This window comes from Meriones unguiculatus, chromosome 8, assembly GCF_030254825.1.
Source record: "Meriones unguiculatus strain TT.TT164.6M chromosome 8, Bangor_MerUng_6.1, whole genome shotgun sequence".
Lineage (NCBI taxonomy): Eukaryota > Metazoa > Chordata > Mammalia > Rodentia > Muridae > Meriones > Meriones unguiculatus.
Window position 1 is genome coordinate 6,569,087 of NC_083356.1, and position 24,462 is coordinate 6,593,548.

General features: G+C 40.0%; 1 protein-coding gene across 1 annotated transcript in view; it reads right to left on the reverse strand.

The window, feature by feature from the left end:
• The window catches only part of Arid2 (AT-rich interaction domain 2), a 125,451-nt gene that overhangs the window by 23,973 nt on the left and 77,016 nt on the right, over nucleotides 1-24,462 (reverse strand). Inside the window, exons 7-16 of the mRNA XM_021632837.2 lie at nucleotides 21,404-21,470; nucleotides 21,063-21,313; nucleotides 20,666-20,762; nucleotides 20,375-20,584; nucleotides 19,277-19,444; nucleotides 15,827-15,908; nucleotides 13,957-14,091; nucleotides 13,199-13,395; nucleotides 9,997-12,839; nucleotides 2,194-2,342 (exon numbers count right to left, since the gene is read on the reverse strand). Coding sequence (XP_021488512.1) covers nucleotides 2,194-2,342; nucleotides 9,997-12,839; nucleotides 13,199-13,395; nucleotides 13,957-14,091; nucleotides 15,827-15,908; nucleotides 19,277-19,444; nucleotides 20,375-20,584; nucleotides 20,666-20,762; nucleotides 21,063-21,313; nucleotides 21,404-21,470 — 4,199 coding nt within the window. The remainder of the gene's footprint in view (nucleotides 1-2,193; nucleotides 2,343-9,996; nucleotides 12,840-13,198; nucleotides 13,396-13,956; nucleotides 14,092-15,826; nucleotides 15,909-19,276; nucleotides 19,445-20,374; nucleotides 20,585-20,665; nucleotides 20,763-21,062; nucleotides 21,314-21,403; nucleotides 21,471-24,462) is intronic.

A 24,462-nucleotide genomic window follows, 5' to 3' on the forward strand; every position in this document is an offset into this window, starting at 1 on the left:
TTTTTTTATCCCCCTGAAATTAAGGATTGAGCCCAAGGCCTAAAATACTTTAACACTGCCCTAAAGCCCTGATCTCACTCTTAAACTCTTAAAAAGTCAACAAACAGCGTTAACGGACTATCTGCTATGTCAGCTATTCTTCACCATTAGCAAACAGAAAAACAAACACAAACTCACAACAAATAAATACAGACACTGCTGCATGAAGTATTAAATTAGCTTACAACCCAAGCTGCTACAACACGAGTAAATAAGGCAGGGGCTAGCAGCAGAGCACCGTGGCAGAGTCTTGCTTAGCATGTGCAAGGCCCTAACCTAAGTCTCATCACTATCATAGCAAAAGAGACAGGCACAGAAACATGGTCAGTTTCAATGAGTAAAAGAAATAATATATATATATTTTTTATTTTTTTTTCCCGGTTTTTCAAGATAGGGTTTCTGTGTGTAACAATCCAGGATGTCCTGTAACTAGCTTTTGTAGACCAGGCTGGCCTTGAACTCACAGAGATCCACCTGCCTCAGCCAAGTAAGTGCTGGAATAAAAGGCGTGTGCCACACCTGGCTGAATAAAAGAAACCTAAAGTTTCTCTGGGATTTTACTTTATGATCTAGTACATATCCATGTACTATAGACACACTGAAGAAGAAAGAATACGTACTGTTACTAACATGATGAATCTGTAATTTATTCATTTCTTTCATTGAAAAGAAACAAACAAACAAACAAAAAAACAAAACCACTGATCAAGATGCACTAAGCTGGTATCAGGTACCACTGCTGTGTTGTGACTTAAGTTTGATAAGCATGGGCTTTGCATGGTATTAACAGTCCCCAGGCTATAAAGAAAGCTCATGATCATACCAAAAGCCTGTATATGAAAACATACTTATCTCTAATTAATAAAAAGAGCTAATATAAATTTTTAAGCTGAGAAAATGGAATCTCTGTTCTCAAAGAAATGAGAACTGCTTTGCCTTTTCAAGTAAGTGCCCGAGGCTTAGAGTTCTCAAGCGACTCAAGGCAAAGAGTCTTGGCTCAGCTCTACCAGTGGAAAGAAAGATTTAATTCTACCCAACATCTTTAAACTTTTCTGTGAGTCTAGGAACGCTTTAACCATAGAAACTTAGTTCCAGCACTTGCTCAGCACACGCAAAAACCCCTGTGTTCCACACCCAGCATAAAGGAACTAAGTGAGTTCAGTCCTGGGGCTATGAGATGGCTCGGTGTGCAAAGTGCTTGCTGCACAAACACAAGGAGATGGATCCGACCCACATAAAAAGACAGACATAGGCCTGCATCTGTAACATCAGCACTCAGAAGACAGCTGGGTCCTGAGGAGCTCCCTGGCAGCCAGCTTAATCAATATGGAGATCCCGGTTCGCACACATGCATCATGCACACGCCACAGACACACACACCACACACACACACACCACACACAGAAGTTCAGTTCTAGTTCATGTCAGTCACTAAACTGTGAGATGGTATGACTTCAAACACAATTTTCAAAATGAAAAACAGAATTCATTTTCTAAATGATGCTGCTTCTCAGTAATTTTAGTAATTATTAAATTAGTATAAAAGTAGTTGCTTTTCCAGCAATTTTTAAAGCTGTCACTACATTACCTTTAAAAAAAACTTACACACAATCAACTTCGGGTTTTCTTTTCTTTGCTAGATCTCACATTGTAGCACATGCTGTCCTCAAACCCATGGCAATCCTATTGCCTCAGCCCCAAATGCTGGGATTACAGGTACAAATGACCACACTTCACTCTATAGTGTCCTCTCCCCACCTTTTATGCAGCCATGGTTGGCCTGGAACTTGCTTTGTAGATCAGGTTGGCAACAAAACTCAGAGATCTGCCTGTTTCTGCTTCCTGAGTGCTGAGATTAAAAGTTGTACCACTGTACCCGGCTTAAAATCAATTCTTACTCGATTAAAAACTAATGCTCAGCCCCATTCCTTACTAGCACTGAACAGCAGACTCCGCCCAACCACTGACACAGAACTCTCAGCTGAAGCATGCCTCCTGTTCCATATTAAGTATAATTCTCAACATAAAAGACTCTTCATTACAAGTTATTGGTTTTAGAAGGAAGTGTTATAAATTATATATGACAGATATTTAAATATGGAAGCACTCTAAAACAAAGAACACTTTTGGATAACAAATAAAACAGCCATTTACTTTTTACAAGACTGCCATAGACACATGAAGTTCTGCCCAGGTTTTCTCACTGGATCTGCATGCTGACTGGATGCACTGAGTGGAGAAGGCTGAGAACTGCTAGGCTGGCCCTGTACTTGTACAGCTGGTGAAGGTGGCATAGGAGTGTTCTGTAGAAAAGCACAAATAGAGTTTGTGACATGACACTGGAAAATGGCATTTTATAGTCTATAAGTTCATTAATAATAGTTACACATTTCTAACATAAAATTTCCATTTTGTAATTTTTAACTTAATAATTATATTTGAAAAGATGATTTTTATAAAAAAAAATTAAGTAGTACGATTCTTTTAGAAATGGAACCACAGAAGCAAGATTATACAGTATGTCACCTCTTGACATCTGTGGGGCCTCCAGAATCCCCATGGATACCAAGATCTGTGTACATTTATATCAACGGCCAAGTACTTGTATATAAGTGTGCATGTGTTCCTATATACTTCGTCATTCCTGCATTATATACAATAATTCAAACAACGTAAATACATAAATACAAATAGCTGCGGCACTGTATTGTCCAATTCGTGTTCAGTAAAGAACAATTTTTTTTTCTGATATTTTTGATTCAAGTTAATTAAATTCATGAATGTGGAACTGACAGACATGGACAACAAGAATATATTATTCAAATTAAGAATTTTAGGAAGCAACTCATTTATAGTTTTAAATGAAAATAAAGCCATATGATTTGTCTCTTCAAGAACAGATCAGCTGCAGATTATTGCTTTGAATAATTCTTCCCTGTTAGATTTCATCAGTGCTATAACATGAATCAAAGCAAACCTCAGGTCAGACTTAATGATGAACACAACCACGTAAGGAGAATATCAGACATAGTAAGATCTTCAGTTACAGTTGGCCCCTGGTGAGTTTTGGGGCTCCAAGCCAGGACTTTCCCAATGCTCGGCAAGTGTACTACCACTGGCCTCCAACCATAACTCTTAGTATTTTTTGAGACAGGGTCTATTATGTTGCTCAAACTGGCTGGCCTTGAACTGCCATTTGGGCCCAAACAGCTTGGAACACAATCTTTCTGGCCTCACCTCTCAGATGCTGAGACCACATATACATGCCACCATGCCTTGCATATTACAGCCTTGATGGTAACACAGCATAAGGTAGACATACAGACTTCTAAACATAGCCTTTGTTTTGTTCTGTATCTTTAAAAATCTTTAAGAATCACTAAAAAAGTATCCTTAAAATTTTTAGGTCATACATTTTCTTGAAATACCTGAAAAGAAAACATATTACATTTCTTATAGAAACACTAGCATTTTAAAGAATTGTTTAAAAGTTTGGTAGATGGAGAATATAGTTGTTTGTTCATTAGTAATATCAGCACAGTATGGCAAATACTAAAAGTGCTACGTCCCTAAGATTAAAAGCCACAATTCTTTTTCTAAGTCAAAACAAAAACATGAGGCCTTAATGTTGCAAAATAGATAGATAGATAGATAGATAGATAGATAGATAGATAGATAGATAGATAGATAGATAAATGAAAATAAAATGATGGAAACTTTGTAACAGAAATGAGAAGTCATGAGCTGAGTCCTGGGACTGAGGCAGAGACTGGGTTGGCAGAGTGCTTGCCCAGGGTGCACAGTCCTGGAGTTGATCTCTCACATGGGAAGCCAGATATGTAGTTTGCTACCCTGCAACTCTTGGAAGCTAACCCAGGGTCTCCATGCTAGCAAGCAGTCTACACTGGGATTACATGACTGTAACACTAGCGCTTGGGGCTGGAGGCAGGTGATCAGAAGTTCAAGGTCATCATCAGCTATGAGTTCCAGGCCAGCATGGGATACAGAACTTGTTCTTTTTTAAGATTTATTTATTAGGTATACAATGTTCTGTCTGCATGTACACCTGCACACCAGAAGAGGGCAAGAAATCTCATTATAGATGGTTATGAGCCACCATGGGGTTGCTGGGAATTGAACTTGGGACCTCTGGAAGAGCAGCCAGTGCTCTTAACATCTGAGCCATCTCTCTAGCCCCAGAACTTGACAAGAAAGAAAAAGGAAGCAAGCAGAAATGTTTCCTTCTAAGCTCAGGGAGGAAGCCTACTCTGAGAATGCAGCTCAAGTTGCTGCTGCGATGAGCTATCAGCTCTGAATGTAAGAATGAGAGAATAAATGTATGAACAACATAGTGACACAGATGTCATAGAAAGATTTTCCAGCACAACAGCTCAGGACTCAGCTGTTTGGTCTATTTTTACCTGTTGAGTACACATGCATGTGTGTGTGCCTGTGTGTGAAGGGTCAACTTTGTGGAGTAGGCTTGCTTTCACCACCACAGGTTTTGGAGATGGTTTTATGTGCCATCTTGCCAGCCCTAAACCCTCAATGTGGCCTTTTTTTTTTTTTTTAACAGCTTCTGTGACCTGGGCTACCTCATTACTTTCTTTGATCCTTGGTTTTCTCCTTTTGTAAGTACAGGAAATGAAATCTGACTAAGGAGAGGAAATCACACACGAAGCCCGTAGAATCTCATCCCATGACAAATGTTACTATCACTACTGGAATAAGAGACAGAGAACACACACAGGTCTTCAGTTCAGCAGGTACAATGAACCTACTACAAATGTCTCTCGATGGGTTAATAACACACATGCAGATCAGAAAGAACATAAATGGTGTCAAATTGTTTTCTTAAAACGAGAATTCTGAATAGGAAATTGTGAATTCAATAACGGAGAAGGGAACCTCACCAAGTAAAATCTCGAGAGTAAGAAGTTACATTAGACTAGAATTTTACTTAAATGAAGCACCTATTGAGGTTCACGAGTTTCCCTGACTATTGCCACTTAAATTGAAGCTTTACTGAATGTCCAGGATGTGTATAAAGGTTTGACTTTCACAAATCCAAGACTTTTATCTTTTTGATGATTGTGAAAGTCTTACTGGGTCACAAAACACTGAGTAACAAGGCATCATGTGACATTTTCATCCCAAATGTTAACAAGGGATATGGCAAGGGTGACTGAAGTTGGTCTAAGATGTGAATTAAGAATTCACATATTCACTAAACACAACGTGTGCAGAACGTTTTAGAATCCTAATTCAAACAAACTTTAACAACACACACACACACATACTTTAAAAGAAAACTAGAGGACCTGAAATATAAACTGATAGGAGGGAATGTAAAGAAACCACTAGTTCCCTTAAGTACAATTTGGTATCATAGTTTAAATGGATCATGGATCCATTTAAAAGAAATAAAACTGAACTGTAGTGAAATGTTTGTATTTGTTTTGAAAGGAAGGGGCAGGTAGAAAGGAACAGAGGAAATCGAAACAGCAAAACGTGACTACTATTTGAAGGTAGCTGGCTCTGTCTTTGCAGAACAAATACAAATATTTTTAAATACTAAGTAAATTAAAGTTTGAAGAATTAGGTCTTAGGGGCTGGAGAAATGCTCTTCCAGAAGACTGGGGTTCAATTACTAGTATCCACAAGGGGGCTCACAACCATTCTAAATCCAGGTCCAAGAGATCCAATGCCCTCTTATGGCTTCCACAGACACCAGGCATGGTCATGGTACACAGACACACATACAGGCAAAACACCCACACTCATAATAATAATAATAAAAATAATAATAGTAAAAATAATAAAAGGCCCTTTGCACAAGAAGGCAGAGCTGGGGTCCTCTCCCTCAGCATCATTTCCAGTGAACTTGAAATGAAGGCTAGCCATAGCCAGCACTCAGGCACAGATACAAGAAGCTTCAGTAAGGATTTTAAGTGGTTAGCTCTAGAGGAATATTATGTCATCATTCTTCACTGAGAAGAACTAGGGTTTTGTTTTTTGTTTTTTTTTTTCCCAAGTCATGCTTTTTTAATTTTTGCTGTTGTTTTTCCCCCCGGAGACAACGTTTATCTGTGTAGCCTTGGCTGTCCTGGACTCACTTTGTAGACCAGGCTAGCCTCGAACTCACAGTGATCTGCCTACCTCTACCTCCTTGAGTGCTACAATTAAAGGCATGCGCCACCACAACCAGCTCAAATTACACTTTTTAAAATCAATGTGGAAAAGGCTTGAACAAGGAAGTAACAAAATTAATATACAGGGGATGTAAAAAAAATGTTATTTGTTTTGTAATATAAAATTAACAAAAATGTTCAAGAATACGGCAGTTTTAGTTCTAGAAACAATAGTATTCATTTTGTTAAGCTATAATCTTGCTTCCTTTATCATTTGTTCAAGGGCAAATTATGGCTAAAAATTCCAGATACCACTGACTGTACTTTGATATGACATTCCTAAATCCCTTCCAAATTTAAGTATTAAAAACTTTTGAGTAAGACTAGCACTTTAATCTGCGTTAGTGCAGGTGAGCAGGATGGTCAGGAGCTACACCCTGTGACAACTGAACTCTAGGAGCTGCTGGCGCGAACTGCTTCAAAAGCTGCAAAAAATTAAACGCACATGTAGGCCTGTGCATTGAGTGTACCGCATCTGAATGTGCAGCTCTTTCCAGGAGACTGAGAGAGTAACAGCAATCACGGGAAGAAGCATTTCTTGGTGTGTGTGAGGATGAAACCTACACACTGACTTTCTTTCACTTCTACTATTCCTGTTTTCTTTAATTACACTCTAAAAATACTGAATAAGACAATCCAAAATGTAAGTTCTAAAATTTGAAGCTTTCTGAGCATCTGGCATGACAAGTGGAAAATTGCCTTCTTACGTCTTTGTACCATGCACAGAATAGTCAGAAAACACATTGTATAAGCATGTATACATATACACACACATATGACATATGCTTATAAATAAGATTATAAAAAGGAAGCTTATTTTGTGTTTATAGTTGGTTCCTATCCTCAGGATATCTCATATATTCTTAAAGTATTTTAAAATTAAAGAAAGGAAACACATAAAATCTGTAAAATGTTTGGTCTAAAGCACCTTTCATAGGGGCTTCAGCTTCTACTAAATTTCTATTCTTATCGAATATAAATATGTGTAATATCTAATATCTGTCAGTCTGTTTTGTAAGGACATATAGAAACACAATAAGAAGACAGGCTTCCTGGCAGAGCCTTTGTTAGCTATGGCAATATGCAACTACACTACAAATTTGAACAACACTTTAAAACAAACAAACACTGAAATGATACCCTTGTGGCTTGTTAAAATGATTGCCTATGATAACAGTAAATGTGCTCTTCTAAAGGCTAAATATTCCCCTGTTAACCAGCTGAGACAATTTCTCAAGCTTCTTTTCAAAGGGAGGAACAAATTAAGCTTGGTGGATCAGATTTGTAAGCCCATCACTCGGGAACTTGGGGCAAGACAGTCCTGAGTTAGAGGCCAGCTGAGGCTACATAGCACGATACTGTCTCAGAAACCACACCAAGCCAGGAAAGAAGTAAAAACAATGCACTGTGCCACTAAGAATATGTCCTGTAAGACCACACACATGAAACACATTAGGTACAACCTAAGTAAACTACTTGTATAAAAAAAAAAATTAACAAGTTCCCAAAAGCTGGGCATAATGGCATACAGTTATAGTCCCAGCAGGAGGGAGAAGCAGGCAGTTTACCTGTGAGTTTAAAGCCAGCCTGGTCTAGACAATGAGTTCAAGGCCAGTCAGAGCTACCTAAGGAGGCCCTGTCTCAAAAAATAAAAACAAACAAACAAACAAAAAAAACTAATAAAATACAAGTTATTAGATCATGGGATTAACAGTTACAGAACATGTATTTTTCATGATGCTGAAAAAAAACAACCTCCATTTATTTTTAAGTTTCTAATCTTTACATCATTTTATTTGTAAGTATGTTAATGAGAGTTTTTATTTGTTTTGCTTCTAACAGACATCAATCCATGGGAAATGCAGAGGGTAGGCAGGCCATCTAGAAATAGTACTCTGTAAGCTGCATTTGGAACCTGCACAATAACAGATGTTAAATAAATAGCTATAAAGAAATCTGTCATGAGGCAGACACAATTTTTTAAATTCTCTATATATTTCCACTTGAATATCATGTATAAATAATGAAAGGGGGAAAATATCCTATCTTGGACCCCGTAAGCTACCAATTCAAATAGTGAACCAAAATAAACCAAGGCCTAAAAATGCCACTCGGGGAATGTAAATGGAGACTAAAGAATCTCAGCAACAGAGAGAATGATTCTTTAGGAGTGAGCACACTCTGAGGCCGGAGCAGAGAGCTGTGGCTTTGTGGGAAAAGCGTATCTAGCCCCTACCTGTGTTTCCTCTTGTGCAGGGAGCTCAAGCAGACCTGCACACTGTGGATGTTATCCACCACAGTGGATGTGTTTCGTCCTCATGGAGCTCCTGCAGACTTCACACCCCTCTTCTCACAAGTATCAACTTTGGAGATAGAGGATGTAGCTTTGGGCTGTGGGGGTGGCAAAGCAAGCCATTCTACCACTGAGTTATACTTTCAGTTTGGGATATAGTTTTTTAAAAAGTGAACTGCGTTCTCACAGAAAATTAGTCCCAGTTTAAAACATACTTTTCAGTCTGGCAACAAAATGTCTGATTTTAATAGTCCAAGTTACCTGCATACAACTAACATGCTTACAGTTTTGGTATTAGTGCCCTAAACCGATCAGTTAGTAACACTAACGTCTTATGCACAACAGTTCAAATCATTCAAAAGTAAGGCAAAAGGCGATTTTCTAGAAGTTTGCAGAGCAGCTGTTTACAACAGGAAAGTCAAACTCCTGAGTTAGGAGATTGAACCAGGCCCCCTCTGCTACAGCACAGGGGTTAGCAGTGTTTGCTAATAGGATTAGGGAAGATTCAGTGAGAAGAGGCTTTTGTATAGAGTCCTCAGTGAAGTCCTAATACCAGCTAACCTCACTGTTCTTCCTGCTTACTGAGCTTTCCTATTGAATATCATCCAAACGGAAGATTAAGAACCCACAAAAATGAGGGTAAATGAAATAATTCAATAACATTAGAGTTTTTTTCTGATCTAGTTTGATTTGGTGTCATTTTATTTAGGTTTCTTTTTTTGTTTTTTTTGAGACAGGATCTCTGTATTTAGTCCTGGATGTCTGGAACTTGCATTTGTAGGCCAGGCTAGCCTCACAGAAATCTGTCTGTCTTTGCTGTGTGCTGGGATTAAAGGTGTGCCCCACCACGCTTGGCTCTTTTTTTTTCTTTCTTTTTTTTTTAATTATTTTTATTTTATGTGTATTGGTATTTTGCCTGCATGTATGTCTGTTGTGATGTTGTCAGATCTTGGAGTTAACAGACAGTTGTGAGCTGCCACGTGGGTGCTGGGAATTGAACCTGGGCCCTCTGGAAGAGCAATAAGTATTCTTAACCACTGAGCTATCTCTCCAGCCCCCTTATTTAGATTTCTGACAGACCCCAGAAGGAAAATCAATCAGACGTATGTAATCAGGATGAATTGAGAAGTTCACATATAGTAAAAATTTAAAATTCAACTTATTGAATGTCTACTTTACACTCAACATTACATCATTTAGGTTAAAATGTCAACACATGGAACTAAACAATCAGCTGGCATTACTACCAGGTACACAGTGTTCACTATAAAAGGTGAAACTGCATACACAAAACTGCAAGAGCCCTTACCTTGAATGCCAGAGTGAAGAACTGAAAACTGTTTCATAGACAAAGAGCAGGGAAGTTTAAGCAGACATGCCCTGACACCATAACTGCTTAAGTTGAGATATAAGTAATTCATTCAGCCCCCGTTTGCAGATGCCATTTAGTGAAACGAACAGGATAGGACTCACCTGTGGGACCACACTCTGTACGTAGGTGGGTGGATGCTGCTGCTTTTGCTGAACAGCGCTTTCTATTGCTACTTTGGCTACAGTGCTTGGATCCGCCCCCGCTGGGACTGCAACCATTGTTGCACTGCAGCCAGCATTGTTGGGGTCACTGATTGTAACAATCCTAACTCCTACTTTATTTGGAATTCCCGGGACTGCCTCCCTATCATTATCTTCTGCTGGCCTCTTTACAGTTTTGCACTCAGCTGTGCCATTTGAGGACCGAACATCAGACGACAGAGCAGAAGGGGACACTCTGGATCCTGAGTGGGGAACTGCTAGGATTTGATGGCCCTGTATGACAGGGGTGGTAGAAGGTGGCGAGACAACTACACTTGGGCGTTGCTGAGGCACATCTGAATTCAAACTTGAAGCGAGAGGTCCGTTAGGCAAGTCAGTACCACTGAAGGGCTGTGTCGCCACACTTGAGGCTTCCTGCACACTGCTTATGGACGGTGAGCCGCCCAAAGTTAGCACAGGCCCATTAGAAACTCTTTCTAGTTGGTCGCCTTTGGCAGGATCTTGCTGAGTGGCATCTGAAGTCCCTTGTGGGTCTAGTGGAGATATCTCACCATTTCCTACATGATTAGAAGTTTTGTGATTTGGAATGTTTTTGCTTAAATGAGAACCATCTCCTTTATCAAAATCACAGATTCCATTAACGAGCGTTTTTTTCAGATCACTTTTGATATCCTGCATGTCCATTGGTTCCGAGTTCTGTTTTCCAGATGCTCCATTCTCACCTAGCTCCAACGATGGCCCATTGCTGATTGGTGAGCACTGATTAGTCTCACTCTGAATTTTCCCTGAGTTTGAAGGAGGTAGACTTGAGTCACTGTACTTTCTCCCATTTAAAAGACTTCCCACCTGTATTTCACTTTCACTTGTATCCCCATTGCTGGTGTTTGTGGTTCCTTGTCGGCAGGACGGATTCTCCATGACTTCAATTTTCCGTTCATGAACATGTAAACCTGTTGCTTCCTTTGCTTCCTCCTCCTTTTGGCAAATTATCTTATCGCCTTTGAATGGGGGGGTAGCAGCGGTACACGGTGATTGTCCGGCTGGAAGCGTTTGCACCTGAAGTCCGGCTCCTGCCTGAGCTCCGCTCACGCTAATTCCCGCTGGAGCGATGAGCTGAGCTGCACTTCCCTGACTCACAGTCGCAGTTGCAAAACTGGTATTTGGCACAACTGTTATGGTTACCTGGTTGCCAGAAGCCCCTTGGAAAATGGTTGCTGGGCTATTTGAGAGCAGCGGACCCGGCAGTATTTGTAAGTTCGAAATGGGCACAGTTTGCACTCCCCCTGCGGGCGGCATTGCACTTTGGACCAACTGAACATTCTGCTGCCCAACCAGCAGCTGCTGAGCTGGAGTTTGCCCCTGCACTCCAAAACCAGCTGCTTGGTTATTGGCCACCTGATAGAGCACCTGCGGGCTGGGGGCTCTTGCATTGTTAGGGGGAGGAATCTGTGGAGCCGGGAGGATAAGCTTACCCCCTGGGGTTGAAGGACCCCGCTTTGGAAGCAGCAACTGTTTTATCAGACTAGACTCAGTGGAAGCAGGCTGACCAACTCCTGCATTTGTTTGCTGAGGCTGAACTTGCATCTGTACTTGCTGTGGCTGTTGAACTTGTACCTGTACCTGCTGTGCTGGAGGTGCTGGTGAATGCTGCTGCTGTTGCTGCCTCTTCACAGAAAGCATTTGACTGACAGTAGGAGGTGGTCCCTGTGATTGAAGGGTGGAAGATGATGACATGGCAGTAGGGACTTGGTTATTAGTAGCCGGGACAGGTGATGGTGAAGAAGATGGAGTTATATTTGGTTGCCCAGTTAGCTGCACTGTCTGACCAGCTGGGAGAGCTGCCGGATTAGCAAGAACAATTTGGTGAATGGCTGGTGCATAAGTCTGACCTTGTTGCGCTGGCTGGCTTACAATCACTACACTCTGCTGGGGTGGCTGCTGTGGTTGTTGAATGGGCTGCTGGACCACTGTTGATGAAACTTGCTGAGAAGGAAGTGGCTTGGGTGCAATGTTCTGGAATCCCACCCTGGAGGGCTGTGGACTGGGAACACCAGCTATGGTGACCACCTGTCCCGTAGCTACCTGGAAGTTCTGTACTGAAGTTGCTGAGACAATATTGGATGCAGAAGTTGTTACGTACTGTGGGGGGGCTATGATGACGGCGTCCTGTGGTTGGCTACCAACTGCTGTCTGCTGAGATGAAGTGTGCATAGGCTGTGGGGATGTGGTGATTAGCTGCTGACCCTGTGAAACTGTAGACGTACATGCTGGTATGTTCTGCACTCGTCCAAATAGATGACTCTGTGGTACAGTTTGCTGAATTACTGTAACAGGAGTGCCTGAAGGAATCTGTCCTGGTACGACTGTGTGTAATGGAGATGGCTGTGGCATCACGGACGGATGGTGAAGCAAGGTCTGAGAATTCACAACTGTAACCGGCTGTGGCCCAGTGCTATGATTCTGAACCACAGAGCTCTGGGCAGGTCCCCCTCCAACAGCAATGCTCACAGGAACTGCTGTTTGGGGCAGGGAATTCTGGATCACAGTTGCCTTGACGACTTCACAAGGAATTGGAGCTTTATTCTGAATGACAGTCACTGGAGAATTTTGTTGCTGGTGGGTATGAACTGAAGGATTTGGTGGAATTCTAGAAACAGTCTGTGCCACAGTATGAACACCTTGTACTGGAAAAGACATTTGTGTTGCAGTCAAATTTGAAGATTGATTGGTAACAGACGTCCTCTGAAAATGACCTCCTACAGCTTGTGATCCATGAGGGATCCCTGTATACATGGAGAAAAGGAAAGTTCCAAGTGATGTAACTGCAAGATGACAAATGTCTTAACTTATTTAATACATGGGGAAGGGTGTAAAAAAATTAATGCCCAAGAAAGATGAAACATAAAAGTGTGATTACACCCAGGAGAAAGACTACAGGAAGCACAGGGCAAGGTTATCACTTAATAGACATTTAAATTCTGATTATATGATAGCAATACTTAAAACATTTAAAAACTCTGGTATGTTGCTATTTGCCTGTAATCCAGCTTTCAGGAGGATGCCAAGTTTGAGGCCAGCATGGGTTGTACAGCAAGACATGCCTATGAATAAAATAAGTAAATTTAAGATTTAAAATGAATACCTGCAGGTGAAGGGGTTGGAGATACGTCAGCAACAGAATCAACACGAACAACAGGAGTGGAAATTGGCTGTTGCTGATAGTACATCTGAATGGGGAGGGGAATAGCCCTCCGTTTCACACCTATTACATGGATGTGCGCCTGCCCACTGTTACTGGAATCCTCCACTCTCTTCACTGTATGATTTGGAAAAACTGTTCTGTAAAATAACACATACTCAGTTATGAAAACCAGCACAAGAACACATCACTGCCTCTAGAAATGCTCAAAGCATAGCCACTGCTGCTTCTGTATGGACCCATATGCTTCACAATGCCATATTTTGCAAAAGTGGAATGCAAGGAAAGATATAAGATTAATTCTCTAATTAAAAAACATTATTTATTAATAATGTTGAATTGCATATATAACTAGTTTAAAAGCACTTATTTTATGAATTTAGCAAGTATCAAAAAGTCTCATCTTTGGTCAGATTCATATTAATTGCATAATAGTATTCAAGACTTAAAAAAAGAACATCTTCAACATGCCAAAGTAGGTGGGAGGAAAAGGAGAATTTGATGTCTTACTTTTAATTCTTTGATAAATCTCATCATGCCTCAACACAGTGACTCATAAATTGCTTTTACCTAATCCTCTACTACATTAATGCCAACATGTGGGAAACTTCAAGTAGTAGAGATACAAAAATAGAAATGGTGTTTTCTCTAGTGTGCAAGAACAACCAACATGACGGGGTTTGAAGAGCTATGAGCAATACCTAAGACACTTGTAAAACCCAGTTGATGTGAGGATACCACCACGAGCTAGTTTACTACAGGTGGAGAGATATTCGGAATACATTTCTGCCCGAGAGACTGAACAATCCGGATTTACTTCAAAATGAGCATTTAGCCTAAAAAGAGAGAGAGAGAGAGAGAAATAAGGACAGTATATACCATAGGAAACCCTGTGTTTAGCTATATTAAAAGATAACGTTAAAGATAAAGATACTGATAATTATTTCAACTAATCTAGTTTCACTAAATCATATGTCAGTAGTAAACACACACAGTAGGTTTTAGATTTAGTGAAATAGAACAATTACTTATCACACTTATTACAGTATCATAAAGAGTCACATCTCAGCGATGGTCTGTCAGCAACCAATATTCTCTAAGAAGCAGTGTCCCCAATGGTCGTCTGCTGTGGATCTGTCTTGTAATAACTCCTAATCATAGGCAACATAATAAGCACCAAGGTCAAGGAAATAGTAAAAAACTGAACTAAATTTTTCTTTGCTCTTAGATCAGATTCCTTTAGCCAAGAATTACCAAAGCTTTCAACTATGCCATCAAGCAATGACATGCTAAACACTGCCACGCTCATGTCAAAACACTTCCATTTGCTACTTCATAACAAACTAATACATATTTCTTTTTTGGAGCAACTTAGCTTTGTAAAATCTATTTTGTGATCTAACTATACAAAACAGGCTGCCTTGGCTATTCCTCATGCATTTAATCAAATAGTAACAATGATAAAATAATTTCCTTTTCTCCTTGTCAAAAGTGGCAGTAACACAACTGGGATGTGAAGAAGTCTGCATGTACACACACTCACATGGTTTAATGTGGTGGTGGCTTGTGCACTTTCCAACTTTCACAATCCTCTATGGTCTCAGAGTTCAAAGGCAGATAGCCAACACATCATTTAAGTTACAATGCAGAAGGCTAACAGATCCAGCTAGCATTAGAAGAAGAATCCTCAAGGATAAACAGATAAGGTGTGAAAACTGAGAAGGTGAAGAAGCGAATCAAGACACTTCAAACAGCAAAGCACAGGGGTCTGGGAAGCTTCCACAAAACATCAAACTGCAGAACACAGAGGCAGGAGCCTGGGCTGGGAGACAGTGCTGGAGAAGGGGAGATTTTCAGGGCCTCAAAAACAACATCCATACAACGAATTACCCAGCACAGCACCTCACCAGCTCTGCATATGCTTTGCTCACATGGTGGCTGATTTTGACCACACAGTCTTCTCAAGCAAACGGTATACTATGTCGAGTGTTTTCAAGGCTGACACACTAGCTGGTCTATCACTGGGTTAAGTTTCCCTCACTAACCATGGAAAGGAAAGCTGGACTACCTTTGGATACAAAGATTTGCTTTAAGCCAGGTGTGCTGGCGTCTACTGTACTCTCTGTCCTTGAGAGGTTATATTCAACCAGCCTAGGCTACATAGCAAGGACTCGCCTCAAACACAAAACCAAAAGCCAAAAAAAGATGACATTTTTCTTTAAATGAAAAAGACAATATTTAACAACAAATCCTTTTTAACACTAGTCCAATTCAGTTTTAACAAAGCAATTTGAGAAGAACAGACTTTGAAAGCTGACAAATAGGACTTTCTACAAAGCAAAAGATAACTTTTTAACACAAATGTTATTCCAGAGGCATTAAATGGCATAATGACATTCTAGTTAGGCTTTTTTAATTTAAAAGTTTTGGATGAATTCTTTTCTTTCAAATCACACCAAAGTATAGGTGAAATAGCTTGTTTATACAACTTGGGTCTGCTCTTACTGGAAACTGCGAGTGACTGCTGAACCTCTTCTTTTCTGTAAAGCCTGAATGGAAATGAGCACTTACCACTGACAAGCAAACTTCTCGCTGTCTATCTCCACTATGCCCGGGGGTGGAGCGGCATGCTGGGCTACCACTGCCCTGCAAGCTGAAGAAAAAGATGCATTAGCCACCACTTAGAAAACACAGGAACTACACGCTACAGTCATGGGCACTGAGCCAGTTATGCATAAAGAATGCCTTCTACAAAGGTATGGAAATCCATGAAAGCAAAGTGACCTGTATTATAGCACGTGCTATGTTTGAAAGTCTTCCTGTTTTGCTCAGTGTCATAACATTTAAACAACAATAAAATGGATAATTTAGCTACTAAAATATAAACTAGTTTCTCATTGTTAGAAACTGATTGGCTACATAGTTATACTTTTCTCCAATTATTTGGTATGTAGGTACACATTTAAAAAATATATACAAAATCAGCCACAAGCTGGGCACGGTGGTGCTCTCTGGGAGGCAGAGGCAGGTGGATCTCTGTGAGTTCAAGGCTGGCCTGGTCTACAAAACGAGTCCAGTACAGCTACACAGAGAAACCCTATGTAGAAAACAAAAACAAAAACAAAAAAAAAGCCCAAAACAAACCAAACCAAAACAAAGCAGAAAACCTCAGCCACAAAGTGATTAAAATTGAACGTGATTTGAGGCAAGTAGCACAGTTCTGGGAATGAGGCTCAGTGGCAGGATGCTTGCCTAACTGAGATACAAGGCCTTACATTCAACCGCAGCACTGCAACCAAAAAATAAACAAGTGAACAAGCAAACAGGTTAAGGTCACTAACTCAATAAATGCCTGTCAGCTTAGTTACACAATGTACTGGAAGTAATAAATTCATTTTTAACGTTAAAAGATGAATATTAATTCTACAGAATTTCTAGGATAAGACTGAGCAAAAAGTGGGATGATTATCAATTTGAGGAAAAGGACCTGTCTCAAAAAAAAAAAAAAAAAAAAAAAGGAAGTTTGCTTTATATAAATAATAAAAATGAACTCTGCAGCATTGGCACATTCGAGGCCTATGCTCCAGTACCAACACCAAAACACCTTCTTCCCAAGCTTTATTAGGTTGCTTCTCCGGCAGACGTTCTCACATATTAAATGAAGTAAATCTGCACTGCAAGTTGTTTTCAAGAATGAATGAAAACCCATGATACAAAGCAGTTTTTAAGTATCAGAAGCAGTGCACCGGGATACAGGAATGTTCAACACTAAACACCATTACAGTTTCTTAGCCCAGTGGTCGTGACCAACAAGCATCAGCATCTCACAGAACTCGTTAGAGTGAAAGGTCTCAGGTCCCACCTGAGTAGCCATTCAGAAATCTGTGCTGTGCGTAAGCCATCAGATGACTCTGGTGTACTCTCAAGCCTGTGAGCCAGTATGCTAAGTAGCAAGCATCATTTTTATAAATGTCTTGTGAAATACCTTTTCAGAAAGAGGCCTATCCTAAGAGGAAGCAACAAGTCAAATAGTTCATAATTCTCTTATTTTAACCAAAAGACAGAGAGAAAAAGAAAAAAAAAAGCAAGAAAGAAAAAAGAAAGAAAAAAAAGAGCAACAAGCCCTAGCTGCCAGATAAACAATAAAAATGAACTTAATAATTTTTGGATGATTGTTAAAAAATTTAGGACAACTTCCTCTTGTCCACTTACTGACATGACCTAGATTGTCACCTAGGATCTGCAGTGAAGGTGGCCCTGGCTAATCTACATCACAAAACAAAACCAAGGCTTGAATGGGAAAAGGGACTGCTGGCGATGAGAGGGATGAAGGGATGGAAGACAAAGAAATGAGGGGGAGAGAGGAAATAATCAGAATACATTGTAGACACACAGAAAATTGTTGTCAGTTAAAAAAAGGTGGGGGGGCTAAAACAGGATTGATGCTCTTTATCCATTCTAGCAATAAATAGCACGCATTCACACATATACATTAACAGCTTCTGGACACTGAAAATACTTCCAAGCACTTGGCTTTTAATGTTTATTTAGAAAATACTTGTCTGATGTACTCCTTATTACTAAAACTTGTAATTATAGAACAAACGTTTAAGCAGAGCTTCATAAAGAAACAAACCTTGAACCTTTATTTTATGACTGACAAGGACTGATAAGAAGATGAGGCAGCAACTTCAAGCATGAATGCATGATATTAGGATTATGTTTTATACGGCTGCTGAGCAAGGGCAAAGTAAAAGAAGGCTTTACAGCGTCAGACTTTGTTAAAGACTGTCTTTCCGGTAGAGGTGATAGGACTGAGCTTGGGGCTGTGCATGCTACTGGATGTGCTTTAACACTGACCCAAGAAAGGAGCAAAAAGTTTCAAGATTACTTTTTTCCTAAGATGATTATTCTGCAAGAGAGACTTCATTTGTATAGAAAAGGAGAAAACAAGAACAAGAAACTGAGGGTTCCAGAACAAGAGTGGAAAAGGCTGCTCTCTAGAGCAGACTCAGAAGTTAGCAGCTCTTCCTGACAAAGAGCAGGTGTATGAATAAGTTTACAAGCAAAGAAATAAGAAGTAGAGGAAGGCCATTCTACACAGCCTCCATATTAACCAACCATAAAAATGACCACCTACACTCAAAGAATAGAAGAAAGGAGAAGTTATCTTGGAGGCAACAGATGGCAAGGAAAGTGAAAGATGGATTGCTTTGTTAGGACAAATGAACACTGAACTGGAAAAATAAAACAAAACAAAAAGCAAGAAGCTGACTAAGCTATAATTAAATATATTAAAATTAAACAGAACTGAACCATGGGATGCGAAGAAGAAGGTCCACAAACAGGCACTTATGCTCTGTGTGTGTGCATGTGTGCATACACTGCACAGACATCTCCCTGAGCTCTGTCTGATCCCATGGTCTTAGAGCTGACAGTTAAGAATAATGGAGGAAGGGAAACTAGAGAGATGGCTCAGCAGGAGTTGCTCCTCTAGAGGACTCAGGTTCAATTCCAAGCAACCACATGGCTTATAGTCATCAACAACTCCAACAGAAGAGGACCCAACCCTCTTCCCACTTGTGCAGGCACTGCAGGCACACAGTACACAGACACAAGTACATGCAAAACACTCGCACACAGACACCGAGTCGCACCCCCACACAGAACATGAAGGACACGAAATCCATACCCTGACCACTTGAGAGAACTAGAAGGCAAGGCATGATTAACCCACTCAGGCATCTACAGATCCCATGACTAAAATCATAAACAGTAAGTGCTGATTGCTTGTACATCCTGGGATCTCCTTAATTGTTCTGAACTTGATTCCTGTTTTATCTAGTCCTCCCTCTGTGCTCACCTTAATCTTACTGTATCTACAATATAGGTTAGCTATATAACCAAGAGTAATGAAGTCTTCTTTGGCCAACTTCTTTGTCCTGCACATTTGAATTTACCCTTCGTATTAAGTCTTCCACATCCATAAGTATATTGAGAAAGAGCATATGAAAACACTACCTGGGCCAGACGCTACGTGGGTCTGGGTTTGGACCTGCTCTATAGCTTGTGGCCTCATTTCAGATAAAACTTGATGACTGGAGCTTGGGTGTTCGACAAGTTTTACTGCGGCTAGCGCATCAGGGCCGAACATCTGAATGTCCATGGAAACCAGACACACCAGCATATCTAAAAATCAAAGAAGAGGGTTAGTTAATAGAATTGTAAAGAACTCCAGCCTGTGAATCAAGGTACATCAGAACTACCTGGGAACTATTACAAGAAAAGCAGCCCAATCTCTAAGGTGATTTACTATCTCTAATGTCTCTATTTTAAATGTTTCTCAAGTAATTCTTATATGTATTCAGATTTGGGGACCACTGACATGGAAAGTGACCTTTTAATTTCCCAATAACAAAAGCTTCAAACTAAATCTTTATTACCTTTATCTGTAGTGTTTATCCATAAGAAAGGCATCACTTCAGCTCCTGAACAAACACTAACATGCCATACTTCAGTGAGTATACCTAAACTAGCAAGACTGCAGGGGTGGGCTGATGACTTTTAGGACAGCCACAGGGATACTGTGCAGAGCTGGAGGGAAGCATGCCACTCAGCTCCAGTCACTTGAAACTCCACGCCAATCACTTGAGAAGGGACACCTGAAAGAGTCAGGCACAGTAGTGCTGCTAGCTTAGATGTGGACTATAACAAGAAATATCAAGAGGAACATGGACTGTTGACAGCTACAGAATGATGTTGGTTACACCGCAGAGGCTCCTCATGTAAAAGGGTAACGCAGAGTTGCGTGTCTGAGGAAGTACTAACTCTCCAACACTGCATACAGTCCAGGGTTACTTTTCCCACATAAAGAAAACAGTTGGGCCGAAGCCACAGCCCAGATGGTGGAGTGGGCTTGTCTAGTGTGCACAAAGCCCCGGGTCCCCAGCACTGTACCAAATGGGTGGTGGCTCCCACCAATAATCCCAGCACTCAGGAGATGTGGGAGGGAAGACTATCATTGGCTATACAGCAAATTTGAGGACAGCCTGGGCTACTCAAGACCCTGTCTCAAAAAATAAGTTGAAATTGAAGTAAAAAGTGTTGATTCTGTCTTACCTATGCTCTTTTCTACTTTTGCAATTTTTGTGCAGGCAATGTCTCCCATCTCAGTGAGCATGTATAGCACCTCCAGTGTGGAGGTGACGAGCAGCACATCAGGCAAAGTGAGGTGACAGATTATTTCTCTGTACGAATCTTGATCCACATATTCACAAATCAAAACACCATTATCCTCTGCTTTACAAAGATTTCCCAAAATTTCCATACCTGAAAAGGCATATGTTTTTATTTCTTGACATAAATGATAAAGTTTGCTTACAAGATATAATGAAAAATTTGAGTTCTCACCCCTCATCTTTAAAAATCTATCCCTTGACATTAGGCATTTTGTAACAGTATGAAACATCAAGTGAGTAGTTTTGAAATCAACAGGGTCCAATAAAAGCTGGAAGAAAGAAAAAACACTGTCATTGAGCAATGCTTCTCCCCAAACTATGCAGCTCAACTTTAACAAAAACAAACAAGACAATGCTGTATTCTTGGGGACAGTTATCACTAAAGTTGAAGTATCATGTTGGTTGTTTTTTTCCCCATGATATGCTTTTACAAGCACCTTTAAGTTACAAATATATATAGTCATTTTAAATCTTGTACATACAGGCAGATACAGAGTGCAATATTTAAAAATTTTAAGGGAAATGTGGATAAAAATAAAAGTCATATTAGGGAACTGCCACATGCTTACCTCAGCTGCAATATTTCCTAACGTGTCAAGGCCTAATTGCCTTAACGAAATAAAATGACTATGTGCAGAGAGTAATAGGAAACGAAGACAGGTGCGATTAGCTGCCAAGAGCTTAACATTGCTCTCCTCAAAGGAAAGGTTTCGTAAAATCACTGCAATCTGAAGAACTCGCTGTCCTTCAATGTCATTAATGCCCAGCTTTCGAGGTGGATGAAATAAAGATTCCCAAATCCATTCTCCTGATGTATCTTCTACAACAGAAAACACAAATTTCCCTTACGTTGCGACTTCACTGTCATCGCTCCTCTAGCAGCATGTAATAAGCGGTTGTGCTGACTTACCATGAGCCTTGTTTCTGTCAGAAATGAGGTCACGCACTTCATTGTCATCAACAATGTCTTTCCAAAACTGTAATGAGACATAACTTAAGTGCTGATGATTTAAAACAAATATGATATTACTTTGATAATCACACATTATATAAAGCTGTAATATTTCTTACTGTTTATCTCAGTTCCTGCAGATATTTTTACAACTACCGATTTAAAGCTCTGATATAATCACTTGCTTCTCACATAGCTTAACATAAAATTTTTATAGACCAACGGTTCTTACTCTGGGCATACAGAGCCTTGTAAGGTATTGTAGGGATTCAGATAGGGAGAAAAGTGACATTTTTATATTCACTAAGTTAAGTGGAGTCAAGTACTTCTTTTATTTTTTTGGAATCAAGTACTTCTTTAGTGGGTTTCACCTGTAGGTATTACATAACAAACCACAGTGAGATTCGAAGCACCTGTGATTTCTTACCCAAAGGACTCACATATATTTTTAGATTGTCTTACAACTATGAAAACTATGGAAACTATGACTTATACTAATCAATTTTTCATGAAAACTATGGGAGGCACTAATTTCTTCTATGATTTGTATATAATCACGGTATCCTTCTTTCTAGGCATTTCTGACAGACACACAGAGTACATTGGTAGGGCAGATGTTGAAGTTGCTTTCCAGTATTTCCAAAATGTTTTTGAACTGTAAGGAGAAAGATATGACTCTTTAAGAAAGCCTTTTTTCAGGGTAAGAACTAACTCCTTTAGACTGCTGTATCTTACAAATCTCTAGTTTGTCAATGCTTGTGACCGGGAACTTAAGTATAACAGTGGAAGTGGTTCATGGTCCCACTCTAATGACATGTACACATCAATATAACTGGATTCTAGGGACAAAGTTCTTTTGCGTTTGGGGCTTTTAGTAAAAACAAAGGTTCCCAGGCTGCACCAGGCCACTGAGGATCTACTGCACACACAAAAAGTCTTAAGATATTTGTCAACAATGGAAAAGAACTAAGTTATTAAAAAACAAAATGTTCAACAGCCAATGAGAAAGAAAAAAAAAAAAAAAGAGAGACACAGGTATAGTAAATAATAGATACCAGATGTGGAAATCAAAATGAACAAGGATACAGGTCCAAGAAGATAAAAGACTGAACGTTTCGGCAAAGAAACAGAAACAAATTCTAGAATTAAAACACCTACACCTGACCTTAAAAAGTAAAGGGATTTAATAACTAACAATAGTCAAAGGGGGAAATATTAAGTTTGAAATATAAAAAGAAACAAAAAGATGACCAGAAACAAGGCCCCTACGAAACAGCACCTCGCCTGGCATGGGGGTGCACACCTTTAATCCCAGCATTCAGGAGGCAGAGTCAGGCAGATCTCAATGGATTTGAGGTCAGCCTGGTCTACAAGGCAAGTCCAGCACAGCCAGGACTACACAGAGAACCCTGTCTCAGAAGAAAAAAAAAGAAAGAAAGGAAGGAAGGAAGGAAGGAAGGAAGGAAGGAAGGAGGGAGGAAGGGAGGGAGGGAGGGAGGGAGGGAGGGAGGGAGAGAGAGAGAGAGAGAAAGAAAGAGAAAGAAAGAGAGAAAGAAAGAAGAAAACAGCGAGCACCTCAGTGGGAGGCAAGTGAGAAAGAAGTAGCCTCCCTGATAAGGGAGGAAGGTTCTGTAAATAAACTAAGTCCTAACCTGCAGATTAAAAAACAAAACCCAAGAATAATAAAACTAAATAAAAGTACAGGAACATTACAATAAAACTCCTCGAAAAGAAAGTCAGAGAGAAACCATAAACACATTGACAGAAAACCTTAAAATGACAGCAGAGTTTGTGGAACCCAGAAGACACAGGCAATAGAAAAGGAACTATTGGAATAATAAGTTTTAGGGAAAATGATCTGATAGGACTCATGGCCTGACCAGTAATGGAGCAAATGGTACTAGAGTACCAACCTCTGGCCTGAGTCAACATGCACAGAAATTATTTTTCACAACTGGACAAGACTATGACTACTCAAATAAAGGATACAAATATGGGGGCCCACTGTATTTTATTTCTGGGCCAATGCATACAAAATAGAAAGTTAAGAGATCATAGTGATTGCTAAGATGAACGTATTGTTTAGGGTTTACCTCAAACCAAGGCAGACAGCATTTGAAACAAATCACTATTAAGAAAGGAGCCATAAGAAAAAGGAATTCCACAAATCCAGAGAGGGGTGCCTGCCTGAGTCTAACACTAAGTACAAAGTTCTACATGTGTATGGTTAAATTCCACAAAATAGGAAAAGGGAGGAGACAACAAACACGAAAGAGCTACAATAGGAAGTTTAGAGAACAGAGAAAATACATGATGCCAGCAAGCACAATAGAATTCCTATGGATATCAGGCCTTTATTACAGTAAGAGTCTTCAGCGGCCCCTAATCTCCACGTGGTCAAGACTTGGTGGCTACAGAGGGTGGGACTGGGAGGCTGCAGAGCTTTGCAGGATGGAGTCTAGCAGAAGGTTCCTAAATCCTTGTGGATACGCTCCTAAAGGGAACTATGGGAGCCTGCCTGGCTCCACTGTGTTCCGCCTCATTTCCTGGCCGTGAGAGAATGAATTTGCTCCACCATGGTCTTGTGCTGACATTGCTACAGTCCCAAGGCCACTGAGATGGCACTGGGATGTCTAAAGCTGTAACTAAAATCACGGTCCTCTCTATAAGGTCATCATTACCAGGGTCTGTCCTGACATACACATGTTGCTGTAGTGATATAAAGCCACTTAAAAAAACAAACAAGCAAGCAAAGCTGTGCTGTAACAAAGCTTAAAAACATGCAATTACAGAGACAAACCAACTAAGAGCTAAGAACCTGCCAGAAAAAAGTTTAAAATTCTTTAAGAGACAACAAAATATAGACCTTATAATGAAATACACACAGTATCTGTACCTGATAAAAAAATTTTACTAGACACAAGAATATAGGAAACCTGTCTCACCAAGACAAAAAAAAAAAAAAAAAAAAAAGGCAACAAAACCCCACCAAACAAACAAAACACAGTTTAAGGAAG